The sequence below is a fragment of the Osmerus eperlanus genome, chromosome 8 (genome assembly GCF_963692335.1).
Source record: "Osmerus eperlanus chromosome 8, fOsmEpe2.1, whole genome shotgun sequence".
Lineage (NCBI taxonomy): Eukaryota > Metazoa > Chordata > Actinopteri > Osmeriformes > Osmeridae > Osmerus > Osmerus eperlanus.
This window is the reverse complement of record NC_085025.1, coordinates 2,925,547-2,946,338: the sequence shown is the minus strand read 5'-3', so window position 1 is coordinate 2,946,338 and position 20,792 is coordinate 2,925,547. Positions and strand designations below refer to the sequence as shown.

General features: G+C 47.6%; 3 protein-coding genes across 3 annotated transcripts in view; 2 read left to right on the top strand and 1 right to left on the bottom strand.

Annotated features, from left to right (window-relative positions):
- The window catches only part of ost4 (oligosaccharyltransferase complex subunit 4 (non-catalytic)), a 95,985-nt gene that overhangs the window by 61,861 nt on the left and 13,332 nt on the right, over positions 1–20,792 (top strand). The gene's annotated exons all lie outside the window — the stretch shown is intronic.
- On the bottom strand, positions 4,297–13,090 carry LOC134025071 (kinesin-like protein KIF3C). The gene is made up of 8 exons (XM_062467898.1): positions 11,130–13,090; positions 7,305–7,406; positions 7,042–7,164; positions 5,846–5,964; positions 5,632–5,748; positions 5,411–5,522; positions 5,007–5,155; positions 4,297–4,696 (listed from the first exon to the last, which is right to left on the bottom strand). Exons 1-8 carry the CDS (start codon positions 12,534–12,536, stop codon positions 4,609–4,611), a joined length of 2,217 nt encoding a protein of 738 aa, XP_062323882.1. The 5' UTR covers positions 12,537–13,090; the 3' UTR covers positions 4,297–4,608.
- On the top strand, positions 14,623–19,951 carry rab10 (RAB10, member RAS oncogene family). Its single transcript, XM_062467963.1, has 6 exons — positions 14,623–15,298; positions 18,377–18,437; positions 18,577–18,715; positions 18,979–19,068; positions 19,523–19,624; positions 19,794–19,951. The coding sequence occupies exons 1-6, from the start codon at positions 15,172–15,174 to the stop codon at positions 19,878–19,880; spliced, it is 606 nt and encodes a 201-aa protein (XP_062323947.1). The 5' UTR covers positions 14,623–15,171; the 3' UTR covers positions 19,881–19,951.

Sequence of the window (20,792 nt, the reverse complement as noted above, 5' to 3'; positions counted from 1 at the left end):
AATGTACATGCTCTCGGAGTTGTGAAATTCATCAGAGGTATGCGATACACACACACGGTTGGCCACATTCGCGCACTCCTTTTCTTTAAAATATCAGTGTGTGTTTTGTGCTAGACCCTGCTAGCAGTTTGGGATGAGCATGGCAAGGAGGTTAGGCCATTTCAGAATCAGAATCAGAATTCGGTTTATTCGCCATGTATGTTATACAAACACGGAATTTACTGTGGCAGGGAGGTGCAAACACTAAACATATACGAATCTTAAATTAAGTAAAGGTACAGAAGTTTAACTATTCCTAAGAAGTAAACAATCTAAGAATAAAACAATTTAAATATAAAATATATATAAGAATAAGGATAAGAATGAGCAGCATGAGTGGTCAACATAGTGCAATAGTGCAATCAGATACTGGGTTAAATAATGAATGAATGTCAATGGGAGTCCTTGGCCTTGTTGAAGAGGCCAGTAGCAGATGGAAAGAAACTGTTCTTATGGCGTGAGGTTTTGGTCCTGATGGACCGCAGCCTTCTGCCGGAGGGGAGTAGCTGGAACAGGGAGTGACCAGGGTGGGAGGGGTTGGCCACAATCTTCCTCGCTCGCCTCAGGGTCCTCGAGGTGTTAAGGTCCTCGAGGGTAGGCAGATTGCAGCCGATCACCTTCTCAGCAGTGCGGATGATACACTACAGTCTGCTCTTGTCCTTGGCAGTGGCAGCAGCGTACCAGACGGTGATGGAAGAGGTGAGGATGGACTCAATGATGGCTGTGTAGAAGTGCACCATGATCGTCTTTGGCAGGTTGAATTTCTTCAGCTGCCGTAGGAAGTACATCCTCTGTTGTGCTTTTTTGGTGAGGGAGCTGATGTTCAGTTCCCACTTGAGGTCCTGGGAGAGGATGGTGCCCAGGAAGCGGAAGGACTCCACAGTGTTGACTGGGGAGTCGCACAGGGTGATGGGGGTGAGTGGGGCTGTATTCTTCCTGAAGTCCACAACCATCTCCACTGTCTTAAGAGCATTGAGCTCTAAGTTGTTCTGGCTGCACCAGGTCACCAGGTTGTCAGCTTCCCACCTATAATCAGACTCGTCCCCGTCAGAGATGAGCCCAATGAGGGTGGTGTCATGAGGTGCCAAGATGGAATTTCATCTTGGCAACCTGAGAAAACACATATGCACACACATATTGGCTATACTGGAGATTTTAAAAAGGTGTGTAGGCCCTACATGTAAGGTTTGTTTTCCTTGAATGACACATTGCCACAATGATAACCTCGCCAGACGTATTCCACTTTACCGTCAGTTTTCACACACACGCATTGTATTGTCACCAACATTACCACAAGAGGGAGCCAACAGACACTTCAGTGCTGTAAAATATATGGATGTTTTTCCTAAACTTTGGATACCCTACTTTCCTTTCCTTTTCCCCAGCCGTGAAAACAACATAAGTGTCAAAGTAAAATTATGATAACGGTTTCCCATCCTTCGGTCTGTGCTTCTGTTTCGGCCCTGGCTCCAGTCAACCACTAGATGGCAGCAGAAGCTTTCCTGCAGCACTGAAACAGCAACCCGTGTTCCAAACTTCCAAACATTTTTTTCGAAAATACTTTTTCAACCTTTCGAAACTTTTTTTTCGAAACCTTTATTATCAAATATTTTTTCAACCTTTCAAAACTTTTTTTTTCAGACGTAAAGTTAACGGAGAGGATAGAAGAGGAGGAGAGGAGAAGAGGAGCCTAGAGCATAGTACAGTATAGTATAATAGTCCTCATCAAGTACTCATCAATGAGGCAAACTTTTGTTCGAAAATATTGTTTAAATCTTTCGAAACCTTTTTTCACACACAACACGACACTAAAATGTTTCAGGTTTTTGTAATACATTATTTCGAAAATATTGTTTAAATCTTTCGAAACCTTTTTTCGCACACAACACGACACAAAAAGTTTTTTTCAAAATTGCTTTTTTTTGTTGCCTGCTGCCTTGCTCCATGATAGCTTCGTAGACAAGCTTACGTTTGTTGTGCGTGATAGCCAGAACGTTAAAAAAGGTGCGCAAAGAAATAATATTGATCATGCCACCAAATACAGATTACAACTAAAGTAAGCTGTCTTTAAAATGTAAGAAGTAGAAAGTACAGATATTTGTGTAAATAATTTAAGGAGTGAAAGTAAACAGTTGTCAGAAAAATTAATAGTGAAGTAATGTACTGATACCAGAAAAATCCACGTCCGTAGGCTACAGCAACAAAGTATTTCATTTACATTACATTTATGCATTTAGCAGACACTTTTATCCAAAGCAACTTCCAAGAGAGAGTTTTACAGAAGTGCATAGGTCACTGATCATAACAACGAGATAGCTCCAAACATTGCGGGTAGCCAAACATGAAGCATATATTGTGAAAACCAAATAAATCCCAAAGGGAAGAACAATAAGAGCATGTAGTTAGACAAGTTACAATTAAACAGCAACCTCAAAAGTGCAAGAGTGTACCTGTGGAAAAAAGCAAGCAACAATAATATATTTCACATGTGCGTTTCATATGTGTCTATGCGAGCATTTCACATATGTGGATGTGAGTTTTCAGTACTATGTATGTGTGTGAACGTTTCATATGTGGATGTGTTTCATATGTGTTTGTGTAAGAAAAGTCAGAATTATTTCCTAAACGGCATCTAATATGCAGGTTCGTCCTCTCAGCTAATCAATAAATGATTGCAAACTGATTCACTGTTGCAGAGTTTCCAATGCAGCAGTCCACTACCTTACTCGATCTAAAGTGAACGAGTTACATTTACATGACCATTTATTCATCTAGCAGACGCTCTTATCCAGAGCTACTTACAGTAAATACAGGATCATTCCCCCCCGAGGCAAGTAGGGTGAAGTGCCTTTCCCAAGGACACAACGTCATTTTTCACGGCCGGGAATCGAACCGGCAACCTTCTGATTAATAGCCCGATTCCCTAACCGCTCGGCCATCTGACTGAATTAGACCACATATGCCAGTGTACTGGTCTAGACGTGCCTGGACAGTCCTGGGAAGCACAGATAAAGGAGTAAGAGAGGAGGTTTTCACCAAAGGAAACGTTGACTCTCACTTAACCTACAAATGTAAATGACCTACAGCTTCCTCCTTGTCAGAGCGGAGCCCGGACTGTCCACTCCTCAAGCACTGGTCCTGATGGAATTGTCACAAGTCACATCTCATCAAACCTATTTTGAGACACACACACACAGGTCTGTTTATTTGCAGTATCTTTATTTGTATTTCTCTCTCTCTCTCCCTCGCTCTCTGTAGTCTTGCGCTCAGATTGGCAGCAGACCGCTATGTTACACAGATGAACTCTCTTCCCTCTCCCGGCGCGTTACCATGGAAACAGGCTCCGGTCCCTCCCCCCCTCCATGACTTCCCGATTCTCCTCCACATTCAACCACCGTATAGCCCCACCCCTTCCTGTCATCTCCATCCCAGCTCCCTCAAACACAACACAACACACACACATACACACACATCTTTATACAGTAGAATACATTTACAGGGCCTGCAGTCTGCGGCGTAGGAGACTGACAGCAGCTTGGCAGAGGCAGTACAGAGGCTGACAGGACGAGTCGTACAGTGGGGCTGAAGACGTCACAAGGCTAAGACCACTCTGGTGGTCACGTACAGCAGGTGGAAGCCATATTCGAGGGCGTACCATTTTGGAATGTTTCATGAGAACTGACTCGGTTTAGACAGAGACTCGCGCTCTGTGCTCGTTCTTCTTGCCTGGTGGGGTGATCGGTCGTTATCTGAGCTCTGGCATCAATTATACAGTAATAGATTAGCCAGACTTACTTCCTGTGTGATACTCTTTACCCTACCAATGTAATGAGCCCTAAACCCTGAACCCCACACCCCAACAGTTCAAACCGATCTGCTTAACCCCCTACTCTCCCTGGAAGTGTGTGTGTGTGTGCATGAGGTAGTGTGTGAGTAGGATAAGCTAGAATCCCCCTGCCTGCTCTTCTAGGGTGTGGGTGACTACAGTATGGGTTACAGCAGACTGGTTGTTTTACACGATGACATGTCTGATGGGTTGAGAGCACATGATCAAGGGTCAGGGGTTACACCCTTGTCTTATCGCTATGGTTACTATACTGACTGGCTCGATAGTCCCAGTGGCTATTTCAAAATACCTGTGTGCACAGTGCAGACTGAGTCTTTTGTCAAATACCCCACAGCGATGTTCCTCCCCTCCCCCCTCCCCCATCACAGACATAAACCCCCCCCAAAATCCCAAACCGTGACTTTGACATCTGACTGGATATTCTGCTGAGACTGTTTGTGGTCTCTCAGTTCTTTGTGCATCGCAGACAATAAAACATACACACACACATACACACACAGCTCCAGGTCCAATCTGTACACTATCCAAGGTGAGCGGTTAAAGGTTGACTCCAGTCCTCTTCCACGACCTCCAAGCACGCAGAGGGAGATTAACTATGCCACACTTAAGACATGCAAGGATGGAGGATGGATGGTTGCTGTCTGTCAGTCCCCTGGGGCAGTCTGGGTAATTGAGTCTTTGCATTGGAATAGATTAAAGCAGGAAATCTGCAGAGAAGGTCTTCACTGGGCTGCTGTGGGGGTTGCTGTGGTGTGGGTTGACAGGGAAACGTTGGAGGATGAGGAAGTGATGGTACGTGGAGCCTGGCACCTGCACACAAGAACAAGATATATATCACATCAGGCTCAGTTTTAGCTCAGGTTCTCCCTAGAGGTAGTTAATGACATTAACCAATAACTGTGGATTTAGGGACAGATTAGCCCACAGAAGAGGAACCTGGAGTTCATCATCTGGAGAAGATGGGGCTAATCTTTATATAATCCAGATGAGTCTCAGATAAGCTTTACCGCTGTCGCTAGATCATAAGAGCTGTATGTGTGTGGGTCACTGTGAGTGCATGGGTGTGTGTGTTATTGTGTGTGTGTAACCAGGTCAGGGGGACCTGTCGTCTAGTTCTCACCAGGACCGTGACTTTCGAACCCGAGCCGCCCTCTCTCTCTGTGGGGAGTCCTGGCTGGGACTGTCGTCCGGCTGGCCCCCAGGGGGGAGGTCCAGGGGCAGGGGCGTAGGAGGAGTCACATCCAGCTCCAGGAACATGATGTTTTCAGCCTGCTCATCCACAAGCACAGACGCACACGTCACTAGTATGACACGCTGGGACGTTGTGTAGAAGCAGGCCAATCGGCTTTCAGAACAGACATGACGGTGGAGACGTGTCATGATGTCTCTCTTTTGTCATCATGCGCTCACGCACACACACACACTCACGCACACACACTCACACACACACACTCACGCACACACACTCACGCACACACTCACACACACACTCACACACACTCACACACACACACTCACACACACCTTGTATCTGGAATGGGATCCCATGGAAATGGCGACCCGGGCGAACTGGCTGATGGCTCGTTTGTACCCCACTGCAGAGGTCGGCCGCCTCTTCTTCATCTGAGAGAATTTACTGCGAGACAGACGGAGATGGACAGAAACAGGAAAGTAAGGAGAGAGGTGTTGGTTTGTCGTCACGTCTGATCAGTAACTCCAGGAGACCAACTCAGAGACGTCCACACCTCTCAGCAGGAACCAGAGGCTGGAACTTCCACTGGTCCTCCTCAGTGTCAAAGGTCAATCTGTTCATGATCTTATTCTTCTCTTCAGGTGGAATGAAGTTCTCTATGATCAGATACCTATACACACACACACACACAAACTGTTAGACTGAGACAGTAACATGAGTGCGTGACACGTCAGCTCGTTTCTGATTGGTCGCTTCTACAGACGTACTTGAATTTGAGTTCTCGCGTGAGTTCGTTCTGGGTCTGTTCCAGCTCTTGTCTGCTCCTCACATGCTCGTCGTTGACGTCCTGAATCTCTGCCTTCACACACTGCAGCTTGGCATAGAGCTGAGAGAGGGGGGGGGGGGGAGAAGGATGTGTCACCTGGCACGTTTCCAGGGCTACCTCCTTGTTGCCTATAGCAACAGCACAGGAGGGGTCGATACACAAAGGAAAGTCAAGCTAATCAAAGTCATACTGCTATAGTTGTACCGTCCTCCTTCGTTTTCTTATTTCCCAGCGTTCCCATTCTCCCACCCTCTCCCTCCCATTCTCATCAAAGACCCCATCCATGCAGCTGGTTCAAGATGGCACAGGGGCAAGGTTAGGGCAAAGAGAAGGTTATCTGGTCTCTTACAGTTCCATTCACAAACACAGAGACTCTTAGTCTGCCAGAGATGAGGAGTTAGGACGAGAGCTGGAGAACAAAGACTCGGGGACTGGCGCAGGGTGGGACTGGGGCTGGGACTGGGACTGGGGCTGGGACTGGGGCTGGGGCTGGGACTGGGCAGGAAGGCAGCAGGGTTAGGGGTTAGCAGGAGACAGCTGGTGTGTTCCAGGTGAACAGATGAGTGAAGCAGGGCAGGTTAGTGTGGCTAGCCTGGGTTAGTTTGGCTAGCATGGGTTAGTGTGTCTAGCCTGGGTTAGTGGGGCTAGCCTGGGTTAGTGTGGCTAGCCTGGGTTAGTGTGTCTAGCCTGGGTTAGTGGGGCTAGCCTGGGTTAGTGGGGCTAGCCTGGGTTAGTGTGTCTAGCCTGGGTTAGTGGGGCTAGCCTGGGGGAGACGGAGGGGAGGTTAGGTACAGACGGGAAGACAAACCTTCAGGTACTGAGATTAAGTGTGTGTCCGGAGTGTGTGTCCGGAGTGTGTGTCCGTGGCAGGGGAGGGGGGGGGGGGTCATTAGGTCCGTGTCAGAGGGTCAGAGGGAACACTCACATTAGGATTAGGAATCATCTCTGTGTGTGTTTTTGTGTGCGTGAGAGGAAGAGAGAGAGAGAGAGAGAGAGAGAGAGGGAGAGAGAGAGAGAGGAGAGAGAGAGAGAGAGAGAGAGAGAGAGAGAGAGAGCGAGAGAGAGAGAGAGAGAGAGAGAGAGAGAGAGAGAGAGAGAGAGAGAGAGAGAGAGAGAGAGAGACAGTGTCTGTCTCACCTTCTTGAGTTTCTTGGTCTTGGCCTCCACCTCTTGCTGCAGGGAGGAGAAGGTTTCCTTCAGCTCCAGAGTTTCCTCATCTCGAACCAACACCTGCTGCTGCATCTCCCTTTCCCTGCGTGTCTACACACACACACACACATATATATACACACACAGACACACACATATACACACAATCACAGATGCACAAATCACAGAAAGTGTGTTACAAACCCAGCTACAGCTCCACCAAAATAACATATTAGTCGTCAGCCAGTTACCTGCTCTGCAATCTCCTGTCTTCTGATCTCCAGCATCTTCTGCTGTTCGTTGGTGTGGTCCATGATGTTCTTACCCCCCACCAGCAGCTTGCTCTCCATCGCCTCAGATTGAAAACACACATGTTCAAAGCACGTAAAAGAATTTACTTAGATATGTTTCAAAAGCAGGCATAAAGAGAGACAAGCTCCACTCCTTGGTCGGGTGTCTCTGGGACATGTTTGGTGACGTGACACAGCAGTAGTTCACGTGGATCTGAGAGCGTTGACTATTAAACACTTCAAATGTTACGTTTTGCTCCGTGATTGAGTCTCGGTCAAAGCATTTGGTCTTGTGGTGGAGATTAAGACCTTCGGGTCTCAGTGATGTAATCGTTTTAAGAGTAGAATTATATGCACATTTTTCACCGACACACACACACACACAGATCTCTTCTTCTGGGCTCCTGGCTGACCCCTACCCTGAGGGCAAACAGTCTCACATCAAACAGCAGAAACTGACAGAGTGAAAGAGAGGTACAAAGAGAGAGGAGGGGGGGGGTGTTTTTCTATGAGGGTCACATTCCACTCCCAGAATTCCACAGTGTGCTGTGTATGTGTGCCCACTTTCTCCTATTTCCTTCCTTCAGCTACTTTCTCACAGACACTCACCCCCATGTACACACACAAACACACTCCCGTACACAGACACACACCCTCGTACACACATACAGACACACACAGTACAGTAAAGCCCTCATGAAGAGCTGGGGTGCATTTGCAGCAAGCCCTCAGTGAAAGGCTCATTGTTTCACGCTGCCTTTGTGTGTGTAGGCCGTATGTGTGTGTGTGTGTGGTGTGTATGTACGTGCAGTGTGCGTGTGTGTGTGTGTCTGACTGCAGCAGTGTGCAGCTCTTTGTGTTCTGTCACAGTTTTTTAAACGTCATTAAAGGGCTGATTCATCTCAGGGCCATCCTCTGTCAGACAGTATTCCCCCTCTCTCTCATCACACAGTCTGGGTATGGAGCCTCTGTTTCCGTGCTTCACTACTCGTTATACTGTACACCTTTAGAGAAGTCAAACAGAGATGAAGGGAAGCTCAAGTGAGGGACGACTCTCAGAAATCGGAGACTTCTTAGAATAAGAGGCCATCGATCCACATTGTTTTTATCTGACACACACACGCACACACACACAAAAGCAGATGAGAGGGAAACCAGAGATGTATCCACGTAGAGGAAGGACAGGAGGCTGTTAGTGTATTCTGATGTTATTACAAACCTCTCTGTCCATTTACCCCACTCCCTCTTTACTTTCCCTCTCTGCTGTCTTGAAATAAAGCTCTCTTTGACCGAGTGGGCCTCTGCGTACTCGTATGTGCTCGCTTCAGTTCTTCTTGTACATGTACGTTGACTTAATGTAGAGGCCAGAGAGGGAGAGAGAGAGGGGGAGAGGGAGAAAGAGGGGGAGAGGGGGGGGGGGGGAAGGAGAGCTGGGTCATCCGAGCTGAGAGCAGCTCAGCTTGCTGGGTTGCACTAAAAATACATCATATCTACTTCTCACTGCTTGTGTGCATGTGTGTCTCTGTGTGCATGTGTGTCTCTGTGTGCATGTGTGTCTCTGTGTGCATGTGTGTCTCTGTGTGCATGTGTGTCTCTGTGTGCATGTGTGTCTGTGTGCATGTGTGTCTCTGTGTGCATGTGTGTCTCTGTGTGCATGTGTGTCTGTGTGCATGTGTGTCTCTGTGTGCATGTGTGTCTCTGTGTGCGAGAGAGAGCGAGAGGCAGATGGAGAGATAGTGAGTGAGGTGGACCTTCCTGACTCACATACCTAGGACAAGATAACCGTTCAGACACACACAACCTTGGATCTCGTCAACCCTCTCCATTCTCTCCTACCACCTTCACTTAACAGGGACGGGGCGAGAGAAACAGAGGGAGAGGGAGGTCTGTGTTCTATAATGCATGGATCTGTCTCTTCCACTGCCTTTCAGATGGCAGACTCAATAGATGCTTGTATGCACACACACAGACACACACAGACCTGATTCATCCATATTTCAGCAGTCCCGCCCCCCCATGCTGAGTGATGGAGATGAGTGTTTCTATCTACTTAACCCCCCACTAATGACTCACCACACACACACACACACACACACACACACACATCCCCTTCTCCTGTCTTCATCCCCCACTAATGACTCACCACACACACACACACACACATCTCCCTTCTCCTGTCTTCATCCCTTTAATCCAACCTCTGGACCCCTCTTACGAGAGGAAGACGGCCACGTAAACAGGAAACAGGATGATACACCCCACTAGTGTGTGTGTGCGTGTGTGCACGCGCACGTCTGTTTCCTGTGAGGTTAGCGGCCATTGTTGTTGGCTCTCCAATGTGATTGGACGAACCCCAGCTGGCTGAAGGGCTCTCACAGGGACTTGTGAGAGACGGTTGCCTCGGTGAGAAACCGGTAGCTCTCACTATACAGACAGACAGACAGACAGACAGACAAGCAAACAGATCCTAGATAGAAAGATAAGAGAATGTGGAATTCTGCCCCAGAAAGGTTCTAAAAATAGTGTTCAGTGGGGAGTCAGCAGGATCCTACTGAGAGCTCAGCCCTAACCACACAGCTCTGATAACGAGCTGGCTTCTTCATTTCACTTCACTGTTCCTTTAAGGGTCCGAACAGCATGCTGTCTTTGAAAACGAGGCATTAAAAAATATTAGTATTGCCTTCTTTCATTATCCTCTGATATTCATTTCTGTTTCATCTTTGAGATCATTTGTTTTGTGAAGATCTGATGTTTGAAGAATATGAATTCACATTTTAGGGTTCAATGTAAACAGCCCCCACACACAGCCTTTCTCAAACTGTCCTCCCTGCCTAGGAACGAGTCTGGATTGGTGGACTAGACAAGCAGAAAAAAGTAGCCTGCAGACTACAGGTTATGATTGGTTGGTTGTTTCCAGACAGCACCAGTCAGATGAAACATGAGCTTGGATAATCCAAAGCCTTACAGTGAAAACAACGTTCTCTTACCGGTCAGTTCACATTACCACAGCATAGCATGTGGAAGAAAAAGACATGTCCACCACTGGGGCCAACAGACCACACACAGGAAGTAGACCAAACACAGGAAGTAGACCAAACACAGGAAGTATTTTCCATATCTATATCAGACTCCCTCTTTATTGTAGAAGAGAGATTATTTGAATACTGGTGACTGGCTAAGAATCACCTGACATCAAACCCAGTTTTAGCAGATGAATCCCTCAGAGATCAGTCACGCAGAGTAGACCATAGAGAGCTTGTAGTGCAGTCGTATAAGCAGTAGTCATCCTGCATGACGGCATTAGTGACTGGCTTTATGACCGAGCTCTTTCTCACTCTTCAGTGTGATGACCAGTGTGTCTGTGTGTGTGTGTGTGGACAACAGTCTAGACATCCATACCACCCAGAAGGCTGTTTTTCTCTCTCATCCAGTAAATAAAATGAAGCACATACACCCACTTAAGCTCAGTTTAATTAGGTATGAAGTTGCCAAAGTTGCTGTAATTCCCTGTAATCTCCAGATCAATGGAATACCACACATATAATCTCATAGGTTGTCCTTAATCTAACTGTCTGGATTAGACTGTGTGTCCGTGGGTTAGTGTGTGTGCCACTTTCTTGTCCCATGCGTGTATAATAGGGGGAGGTACACATGCGGTGCCACACACTTTGTTTAAACAGTGTGTGTGTGTGCAAACATAGCTGTAGCTACATCAAGCTGTTAAAGCCTGTGTAGGTGTCTCCCTTACTAACTCCATCCTTCACTCCCTGCCACCTCCATCTTTACCTTGTATTTAGCAGTAAGCTGTTCAGTAGCCTCCTGCTCCTTCCTCAGGTTTCCCATCATCTTCTCCTTCTCTCCCAGAAGCCTCTGCTTCTCCTCGGCCAATAAGGAGTGGTCCTCTCGAATGGCTTCCTTCTCCTGCTCCAATCGCTGCTCCTGCTGCTTCACGTACTCCCGCCCCTCCTTTTCCAACTCCTCCTCCGCTCCATCCAACTCCTCTCCCCCCTCTCCGTCCCAGCTCTCTCCATCTCCCTCCTCCTTCCTGTGTTTGTCCCGCCCCTTCCTGTGGTTGAGTTGGGCCCTGAGACGCGCTATCTCACTCTGGAACTCCCTGAGCAGAGCATCTTTGGGGTCCTCGTTCACCCTCGGCTGGTTCTGAATGTTCTTGGCGCGGTTAGCATAGCGCAGGGTGGTCAGTGTCTCTTCGTAGTGCGGCGAGGCCGGGCCTAGCGTGGCCACCATGACGGTCTTGGCGTTACCGCCGAGCGAGTCCTGCAGCAGGCGGGTCAGTTTGGAGTCCCGGTACGGCACATGCCCGCTCCGCCCATCGGCCAGGGCTGAGATGACGTTCCCCAGCGCCGAGAGGGACAGGTTGATCTTCGCGGCCTCCTTCAGGCGTTCTCCGCGCACTCCGGTCTTGGCCTGACGCTCGCTGCCCGCCAGGTCCACCAGGTTGAGCCGGCCCACCCTGATGTGTTTGCGCCCGTCCGGGCCCGGCTGGCTGCACTCCACGGTGATCAGGAACAGGGTGTGGGAGCGAGACGAGTGATCGTTCATATCCGTGGCGCCCACGGAGCGGGCCTGGTTCCCCACGTTCATGACCTCCTCGATCTCCTTCACGCTCTTACACACGCAGGAGGTCAGGTCACGTACGTACACCCCACTCTCCGGGTTCTCCCGGAGCTCCAGGGCTCTGGCATGGGCATGGTTGGGATCCAAAAGATCCCGGATCTCCTCGAGGTAGATCTCCAGGTAGGAAGCCTGTACCAGGTATTGTCTGTCTGACTGGGAGCGAGAGATATGTGTGAATATGTGATCGAAAGCATTGGGAATCACTCCCCGCTTCTCTGGGTCGAGCCATGCCCCTTGCATTGTGTATGTTTTCCCTGTGCCCGTTTGTCCGTATGCAAAAATGGTCCCGTTGAAGCCCTCGAGCACAGATTCAATCAATGGCCTCACAGCCTCATCATAAAGGTCTCGTTGCTTAGAGCTGGCGTCGTACACCGCATCGAATGTGAATGTCTTCCTTGGTTCAGTGAGCGGTGCGCGTGGATTCCGTAGGACCACTTGACCAAGGCGCACATCCATCTCCACGATCCCACTTCCCGAACCGCCCGTCTCCTCTTTTCGGTTAGACGGTCGACATCGAATCACAACCTTCACCGACTCGCTACTCTTACATTTTGACATGTTTATATTTTTTGTTTGATATTTTAAACAAAATCCTAATAATAATAAATCTGGCTGTAATGCCTATAATGTCCTAATTTGCCTGTCAGAGAGAATTCGAGTGGGCCTAATTATTCGCTTCCAATGCACGTCTGACTGGAATATTACAACACTTTGGCTACTGTGAAAATATTAAAGCATTCGGAAATTCACTGTGAACATTGACTCTCACGCCCCTATCTGTCTAATTTTACAGTAGGCTAGTATTATTTAGCCTATCAGCTTTCCTTTAGACAGATAATTGCCTGAAATTGCTAATCACGGCCTCTCACGCGACTAGGCGATGATCCGCTCGGTTCCACTGCATGTCCGTCTGTTGAGATTCGTTAATAAAAACACCCATTAAAATGGTTTCACCGGAACATTCCGTCAGGCAATATTTCGTTCCAAATATATTCCCATCCCGGAGCTGCCAATTCTCCCTGGCCCTTGAACGACCGAAATGCACGGATGCTTGTCATAGGATGGAGATGTGGCTGTGCAGCAACTGAGTTCCACAGTCAGACTTGGCTGTTGCCTGCAGGCGCGCGCACACACAACATACACACACATACACGCACACACACACAATTACCTCATTCAACCACACCCCACATCACTGCAGAAAGCAACATTGAACCATGGGAAATGGAGTTGGATGAAAGCTAGTATAGCCTCCAGTGATTGTTATTGCCTGTTTGGTAGTCTTGCCGAGTTGCAACTTGCTAGTAGCCTAAAGGTCGCTTTCTTTTTTCTTTTTAAATTCTCATTCTCAAGTTTTGGATGAGAAAAGCTTATTCTCTATGGGCCTATTGTAAATGATCAGTAGCCCGGTAGCCTATTGTGTTCGCAACGGGCGCTGAAGAAATAAGCAGAATCTAATGATTGCATTTTAGCCTATGGTCCACTGGCTAATGGTTGGATATCATATAATCGAAAAAATAATGAGCATCAAATTCCCATTAAAAGTAAGGTCTTGTGTGGTTAAAATACGTCCGCAGTGTACTCAAATGTTTAACAACAGCACCACCAGCTGGTCGGAAGCCCCTGATGGGATGAAAAGTACACCATTCGCACCAGGAGAGGACAGAATTATTGTTGTTGCCTGTTTTATTTAAGTTTTTACCCGGAGGAGCATAGTTTTAATGCTGTGTATAGGCCTATATGGCACTTCGCTTATAATACACTCCCAATGAATCTCTGCAATCCCAACAAATAGGCCTAACACTTCAGCTAACAAACTAGTGTGTTTTTTTTTATTTAGCGAATTGGCTTGACATTGTTTCCGTGGTGTGTAAGTGCCTGTCGTGTCTCTACTTGGCTGTAGAAAGCAGGGCATGCTCAACATTCCTGTAGGAGTGTCTAGGTTCATCAGTTTCAATGATGGATACAAACTCCTCTTTCTTTACACACACACACACACACACACACACACACACACACACACACACACACACACACACACACACACACACACACACACACACACACACACACACACACACACACACACACACACACACACACACAAAGGGATACAAATGTACCCACTTCCATAACATTCTCACATTTGTGTAAATAAATTAGATCAATTTGGTTACCACTGCCATACTTAGAAAAACAAACTTTTGACGTTTTGGGGTTTGGGGTCTGGGAGGAAACGCCCGTGACATGCACAGGACATTAATATGACATCACTTTACTTGGTTTGACTCACAGCTGGGATCGTCACCTCTGCCGTATCAAATAACTCCCCCCTTGCCAACTAGCTTGCCATAGCGAACACACCCCGGACAGCAAAGAAACTAGAAGCCATTTTGGATCTGATCATTTCTTTTCATACAGTAAAGTGATGTGAGAGTCCGAGCCGAGATGTCCGAAATAGTCCCGCAGTAATATTTGCCCTTTCCACATGTCAGTTTCAGTGACGCTTTAACCCGTGGACAGTTGACGAAATAGACAATTCGATTTCTATATACATTGACAAACAGTTATGTATTCCAATCACATGCCGGAATTTTAACCAAAGGGGCGGGAAAAGGGCGTGTCTATAATTCTCGGGTGTCGCCGTAGTTGTTCCATTCGAAGGCGACGGCGGTCGTCTGTTTCGGCTTCTTATCATCGAGAAAATAAATAACTGTAATTAAGTCGTTATTTGACACACTTTCAACGTCCGAAATTGTACCACTGATCCTAATCGTGATTCTTGAAGTGGCTGGAATGACGGAATTTATGAAGAATTTGAATTAGCTTGCTGCTAGTTTGAAGAAAGAGTGAGTCGGTAGGCTAGAGAGGGGAGCCATTTTGTCCCGACTGAGGGAGAAAGAAAGAGTGGAAAGTGGAATCACACGGAAGGATACCTTATTTTAGCTTTATTTTCACATTCTGTGAGAGTAACAGTCCCGTTTGGACATTACATTATTGTTGAATACGGTTCTGATACGCTATCCAGCAGTATTAACTCTAACTAGACACCTAGATATCAACATAGGTAGCTAACGCTATCCAAGAAGCAGAGATTTCCAGTGCAGTCCGTGTGGTTGGATAAGAGGCTGGCTAGACTTCTACGATAGATAGTTCTTTTTCTTATTTTCCGGTAAACACAACTTGTTATTCAATGGCGAAGAAGACGTACGATTTGCTGTTCAAGCTGCTTCTGATCGGAGACTCGGGCGTGGGGAAGACGTGCGTGCTGTTCCGCTTCTCTGACGACGCATTCAACACAACCTTCATCTCCACCATAGGTGAGCGGCAACAGGGCAGGGTTTGTCAACACGGAGTTTGGCATGACATTCTGTTTTCCTTGTTCAAAACTATTTGTTGATCTACTCGTTAGCAAACTAGAACGGTTGGTAAGATGCTTGTCCAGAGCTCTCCAGTTTCATGTTGGGGTGCTAGTCATCCAAGCAGAAGGCCCACTCCACAAGTTTGCTGAACTCTTTGTCACTAGCTGCTAGGCTAACGTTAGTAGCAGCTAACTAGCTATCTAGGTTATCCATTTAATGCCGTACATTTATGTGATATGGGAAATATTCTAAATAGCTGGCTTTTTGCTAACCTGTTACTTTAATATCAGACATGTTCTGCCAGCTAATGCATATAATGTCAGCTTTAACTGGTGGTGTCGTGATGGACATTTTGCGTGATGATGCTGGCAATAGTTTACAATCGCTCGACTAGGTGTGTTTTTGAAATCATGACTTACAAACGTTTGAATATCCACGTGAGGTATCACTTTTGTTTCACTCACTAACCAAGCTCAGGCTCGTAAAACCGGTTGCATTGGTAGGGAGTTCTGTCATCACTTAAGCACGGCCTAACCACGTAATACTAGCAATTGTGCTAGCCAGCTAGCCGTGGCCTATCTAACCAAACGTATATTCGTTAATACATACAGTATGGATGTATAAAAACAAATATACAAACTTGACCGTGAAAGTGGCATTCTTACACTGGAATCGTTTTTTGGGGTGGAGGTGGGGTCTAGGGCCTTATCTCTTAAACGTTGTTCAATAGAAATCATAAACAATTCATTATGGTGGCGTCATCGCCTCTTTCCCCATTGTCCCCTGTGCGTTTTCTCGTCATGCAAACACGAATCAAGTGTCAAACCGTCCCGAAACCCTGCCTGTCTAACGCAAAAGACCAGTTTACTCCAGGATTTTAAGTAACCAATGATAGTCACTTGGTCAGCAGCACTCTTGTCAACACGGAGCCAAGGACCGCTTTGGGTGCAGACTGTGGTCAGCCTGCACCCTGCCTTCTTCTCAGAGCATTTACTTTAAACGTCAGTTAGTTAGCCATTAAACAAGTCAGAGAGACCCTGACAGTGCAAAGCCACTAGCTTCACATGCACTTTATATACAATTTAATTATATTGTACCTATAAAGCTCTGAGCAAGGAACTCCCCTAATGTAACCAACCCTGGGGTCAAATGTAAAGCAATTCGATCACATGTTTGTGTCATTGGTGCATTGTGTCTTGCTATACACCAATCATTTGCGTTTGGTGTGCCGATCTCAGAAGAGGAAGGCTCAGGACTTGAAGTGCCCTACTTAATTCTTAGGGTTGTGTGTCTGCTAAGTGTGCATGTAAACAGTTTGCTTCACTAACATACACCTTATTGCTAAGTGTCTAGCAGTGTTATTAAACAAGCCCAGTGATCCCAGGCAGTCAGTAGGGGAGCTTAGCCCTGGAGCTGAGATTTGGAGATGTGCTCTGTTCACTCATATGTGGCTGGATCGACACCGACTAGGCATCAGAGTGTAAGTGTTTTGCACTTACACTCTGTAAGTGCAATGCCTCTTTAGCCGATGTGATAGAGAATGCTAGTGACTAAACACCGTTGTGTGTGCCGTTGAGGACTCTCAAGTTACGAGGATGAGGGTTCAGAATCCCCTCCATGAACACATGGTATATTCACAGTGCTTTCTTGAGTTGGAACCGGAAATCCTTCTAAATGAAAGGTTTTGGGACAGTCTTCAGGAAGCAGCTGTATTAAAATAAATGTAGCATATCAGTCTGTCAACAGCACATTTTACCGATCATAAGACACCTGTAGCCGCCTACCTGCAGCAGAGGAACGAGATTGGTGTATGGTTGTCTTGGCACATGCATACACAGTGTAATAGGAGTGTGTCGGTCCTCTCTGACGCAGCACTCATACCTTTGAAGACACGCGGCTGCTTCTTAAAATACTCCACCGGAAACCCCCTCTCTCTCCCTCTCCTCTCACACTCTCTCCCTCTCCTCTCTCTCTCCCCCTCTCCCTCTCCTCTCACACTCCCTAAACTCTCTCCTGTCTCCCTTCACTCCCCCTCATCTCACATTCCCTCCACTCTCTCTCTCCTGTCTCCCTCCATTCTCCCTCACACTCCCTCTCTCCCTCTCCTCTCACATTCCCTCCACTCTCTCCTGTCTCCCTCCATTCTCCCCCACACTCTACTCCCCCTTTCCCTCCACACTCCCTACAATCTCCCCTTTCTCTCCGTTTTCCTCTTCTCTCTCTCTGTCCGTCTCCATCAACTATCTCTCCATTCCCTCTCTTTCCCTCCACTCTCTCTCCCCCCCCTCTCTCTCCACTCTGCCCCCCCCGCTGTCTCTTCCATTCCTTAACCAAAAGTAACAAACCAAATACCGTAACTCAAAACTTCCAAGATTTCCACTTTTCAAACTGCTGATCACAGCTCAAAAGGAAAGCAGCGGGTGTGTTTGAGGATGTGTCAGCTCGTCTTGTACGACGGCACATTTTCGTCCCCGTTTCTGTCTTTTTCTTTCGCAGTCTTGCACACGCTTTCTCTTCCCCTATCTTAGGCGTGTACAAAGGGTCCAATGAGTCACCCTTTGGCAGGCACTTTTCTCATTATTCTGAAGTGTGGCCACACCTAGAGCACAGCTGTTCTGGCCTTCACCATTCGGACTGACCCGCGCTGACTTGCCCTACACTCATAACAATGCTCTGATGTTGTTCTCACTAGTTACCCAGATGCTACATCTCTATGCTACAACGGTAGATATTGTTGGGTTACTGTCTTTGCTAACATACGTTAGCCTACCTCATGCTAGGCTAGTTAGCTGCTGTTGTGTATCCTTGTTTTTAGCTGGATCTTGCTAGCCTGCAAGCAGAGCGCTTGCCAAGACATCTGTCCCCCTCTGGCACATGACACTGCAGAAACAGGAAGAGATACAGTATCTCTAGTACACTTGTCACTCTTCTGCTGTCTTCTCTTCCCTTTCGCTTAACTTCTCACTCTCTTTTCCCACATTTCCTTATTTTCACAGTCTATGACACATTTTTTGACACATGCTTTTTCTTTTACAGGAATAGACTTCAAGATTAAAACTGTTGAATTACAGGGAAAGAAGATCAAACTACAGATATGGTGAGCGTGTGGGTGTGTTGTGTAATGAAACTTCCAGATCACCGTGGGAGTGTTGGCAGGGGTTCCCCAGTGTTTGCACATGTATTGTACACGTTCGGCTGGGCTTGTTCCACAATCTTGTGTGTGTGGTCATGCGCAGGGACACAGCCGGCCAGGAGAGGTTCCACACCATCACCACCTCCTACTACAGAGGAGCCATGGGCATCATGCTGGTCTACGACATCTCAAACGCCAAGAGCTTTGAGAACATCAGCAAGTGGCTCCGCAACATCGATGAGGTGAGACACACACACTATGCTTGACCTCCCTGTGTCCTCCAGTTGTGGTGTCGGTAGAGGCCGTGCCCAACGACCGGGAGTGGGGAACTGTTGCTTAGCGCCGGTCTGATCCCTGCTGACGGCTGTCCATCACTGCCGCCATGGGAACGGCTCTTCCCGGCCCTCAGCTTCCATCACCATGAGCCCGAGCCCGCCTGCAGCACTTAAATCACCTTCTAATGATCGCGTTTCTCTCTCTCTCTGTGTGTGTCTTGTTTTGCCAGCACGCAAACGAGGATGTTGAGAGGATGTTGCTAGGAAACAAGTGTGACATGGAAGACAAGAGGATAGTACCTAAGGCCAAGGGGGAGCAGGTAAGAAATGGCGCGGTCCACAGCTGATGGGGCTGGGGTCAGTTAACACTAGAGCCAGAGAGAGTTGACACTGAGGGGACTCACTAAGCCGATGCCCCTCCCCTTGTAATTGCTGGAATTAGCCATTGACGTTGGCCTGGCTCTCTGGCACAAGAAGTAAGGGCTGGTTGAGTCTCCTTGATGCAACCCTCCCTGGCACTAGACCGCCCTGTCTCGTGAGATGGTGACACTCACGGACAACTGACCAATCAGTCTGAAGATTGGGCAACGCTAGGATACAGATCTGCCTGTTGACTCGCTGTCTATCACACACACACACACACAAAGCATTGATGTCGGTTCACGGTTGGTTACACTTGTTTTTGTGTTTTGAGACACTTTATCCTTGTGTGGCCCAGACCTTATTTTCGTCCTGTCCCCTGTCCTCTCTGTCCCTGTCCTCTGTCCCTCTCAGATTGCGAGGGAGCATGGCATTAGGTTTTTTGAGACGAGTGCGAAGGCCAACATCAACATCGAGAAGGCTTTCCTCACGTTAGCGGAAGACATCCTCAGAAAGGTGTGTGGAGGGTGTGTGTGTGGAAGGTGTGTGTGTGTGTGTGTGTGTGTGTGTGTGTGTGTGTGTGTGGAGGGTGTGTGTAGAGAGTACACGTGGGGTTGCGGAGCAATTTTGTTGCTGGTGTGTGTGTGTGTGTGGCGAGGTGTGCTAACACGCGTGTCTCCTGCAGACGCCGGTAAAGGAGCCGAACAGTGAGAATGTGGACATCAGCAGTGGGGGTGGAGTCACAGGCTGGAAGAGCAAGTGTTGCAGTTGAACAACGGACCCCCACACCTCTCTGTCTCTCTCTCTCACGTCTCACACACACACACACACTCACTAACACAAGCACACACTCATACACACAGATACACGTGTGCATATACTCTCTCTCTCTCTCTGTCTGTCTCTAACCGCTAACTCCTAACACCCTTCCCCTCCAAGCTGTTCTCTTGCACACTGACCATCTCTTCTGTCTCTTCTCAGCCCTCTTCCCCTCTCTGAAATGAACCGCTTTGTCGCCTGCCTAACCCTCCCTCTCCCCCCCTCCCTCTCCCCCCCTCCCTCTCCCCCCCTCCCCCTCCCTCTCCCCCCCTCCCTCTCCCCCCCTCCCTACCCCCCCTTCACATGTTCTTCCACTCTCCTCTGCTTTCTGATGATCATTTTTATTTCAGATAAAAAGAGAAATCATGTAATGTTTCTTGTCATTTATTTTAAAGGTTGCAAAAGAGAGTGATACTGAAACTCACATTTTTAATCTTTCCTTTGACTGAGCTCACCTGGTCACCCCCCCCCGACACTCACCATCGGTCAAAGGAAGAAAGAAAAAAAAAGATAAAATGATAAAAAAGAAAAAAAAATGATAAAAGAAAAAAGACAAATGTAGGATTAACATTTTGTACGCTAGTGGGGGCTTCTGTTGTCTAATCGTATTTCGTCATTTACAATTTGTAACCAAGTGACGGAGGCGTGGCTAGCTCCTTTTGTAGGTGGGGTTTATTTTGTCCTGTGCCTTATATGGAAGACAGGGGCGGGGCTGTGTGGTGGTTGGAACCACATCCACCCAATGAAATTACAATTTAATATTCACGTGTTCTGGCTCCTCCCTGTGAGGCAGAACACGAAGCAGAAGCGTTTGAATTTCTCCTCCAGCCAAGAGAACGGCATTATTATGTCTTGTTTTATTGTT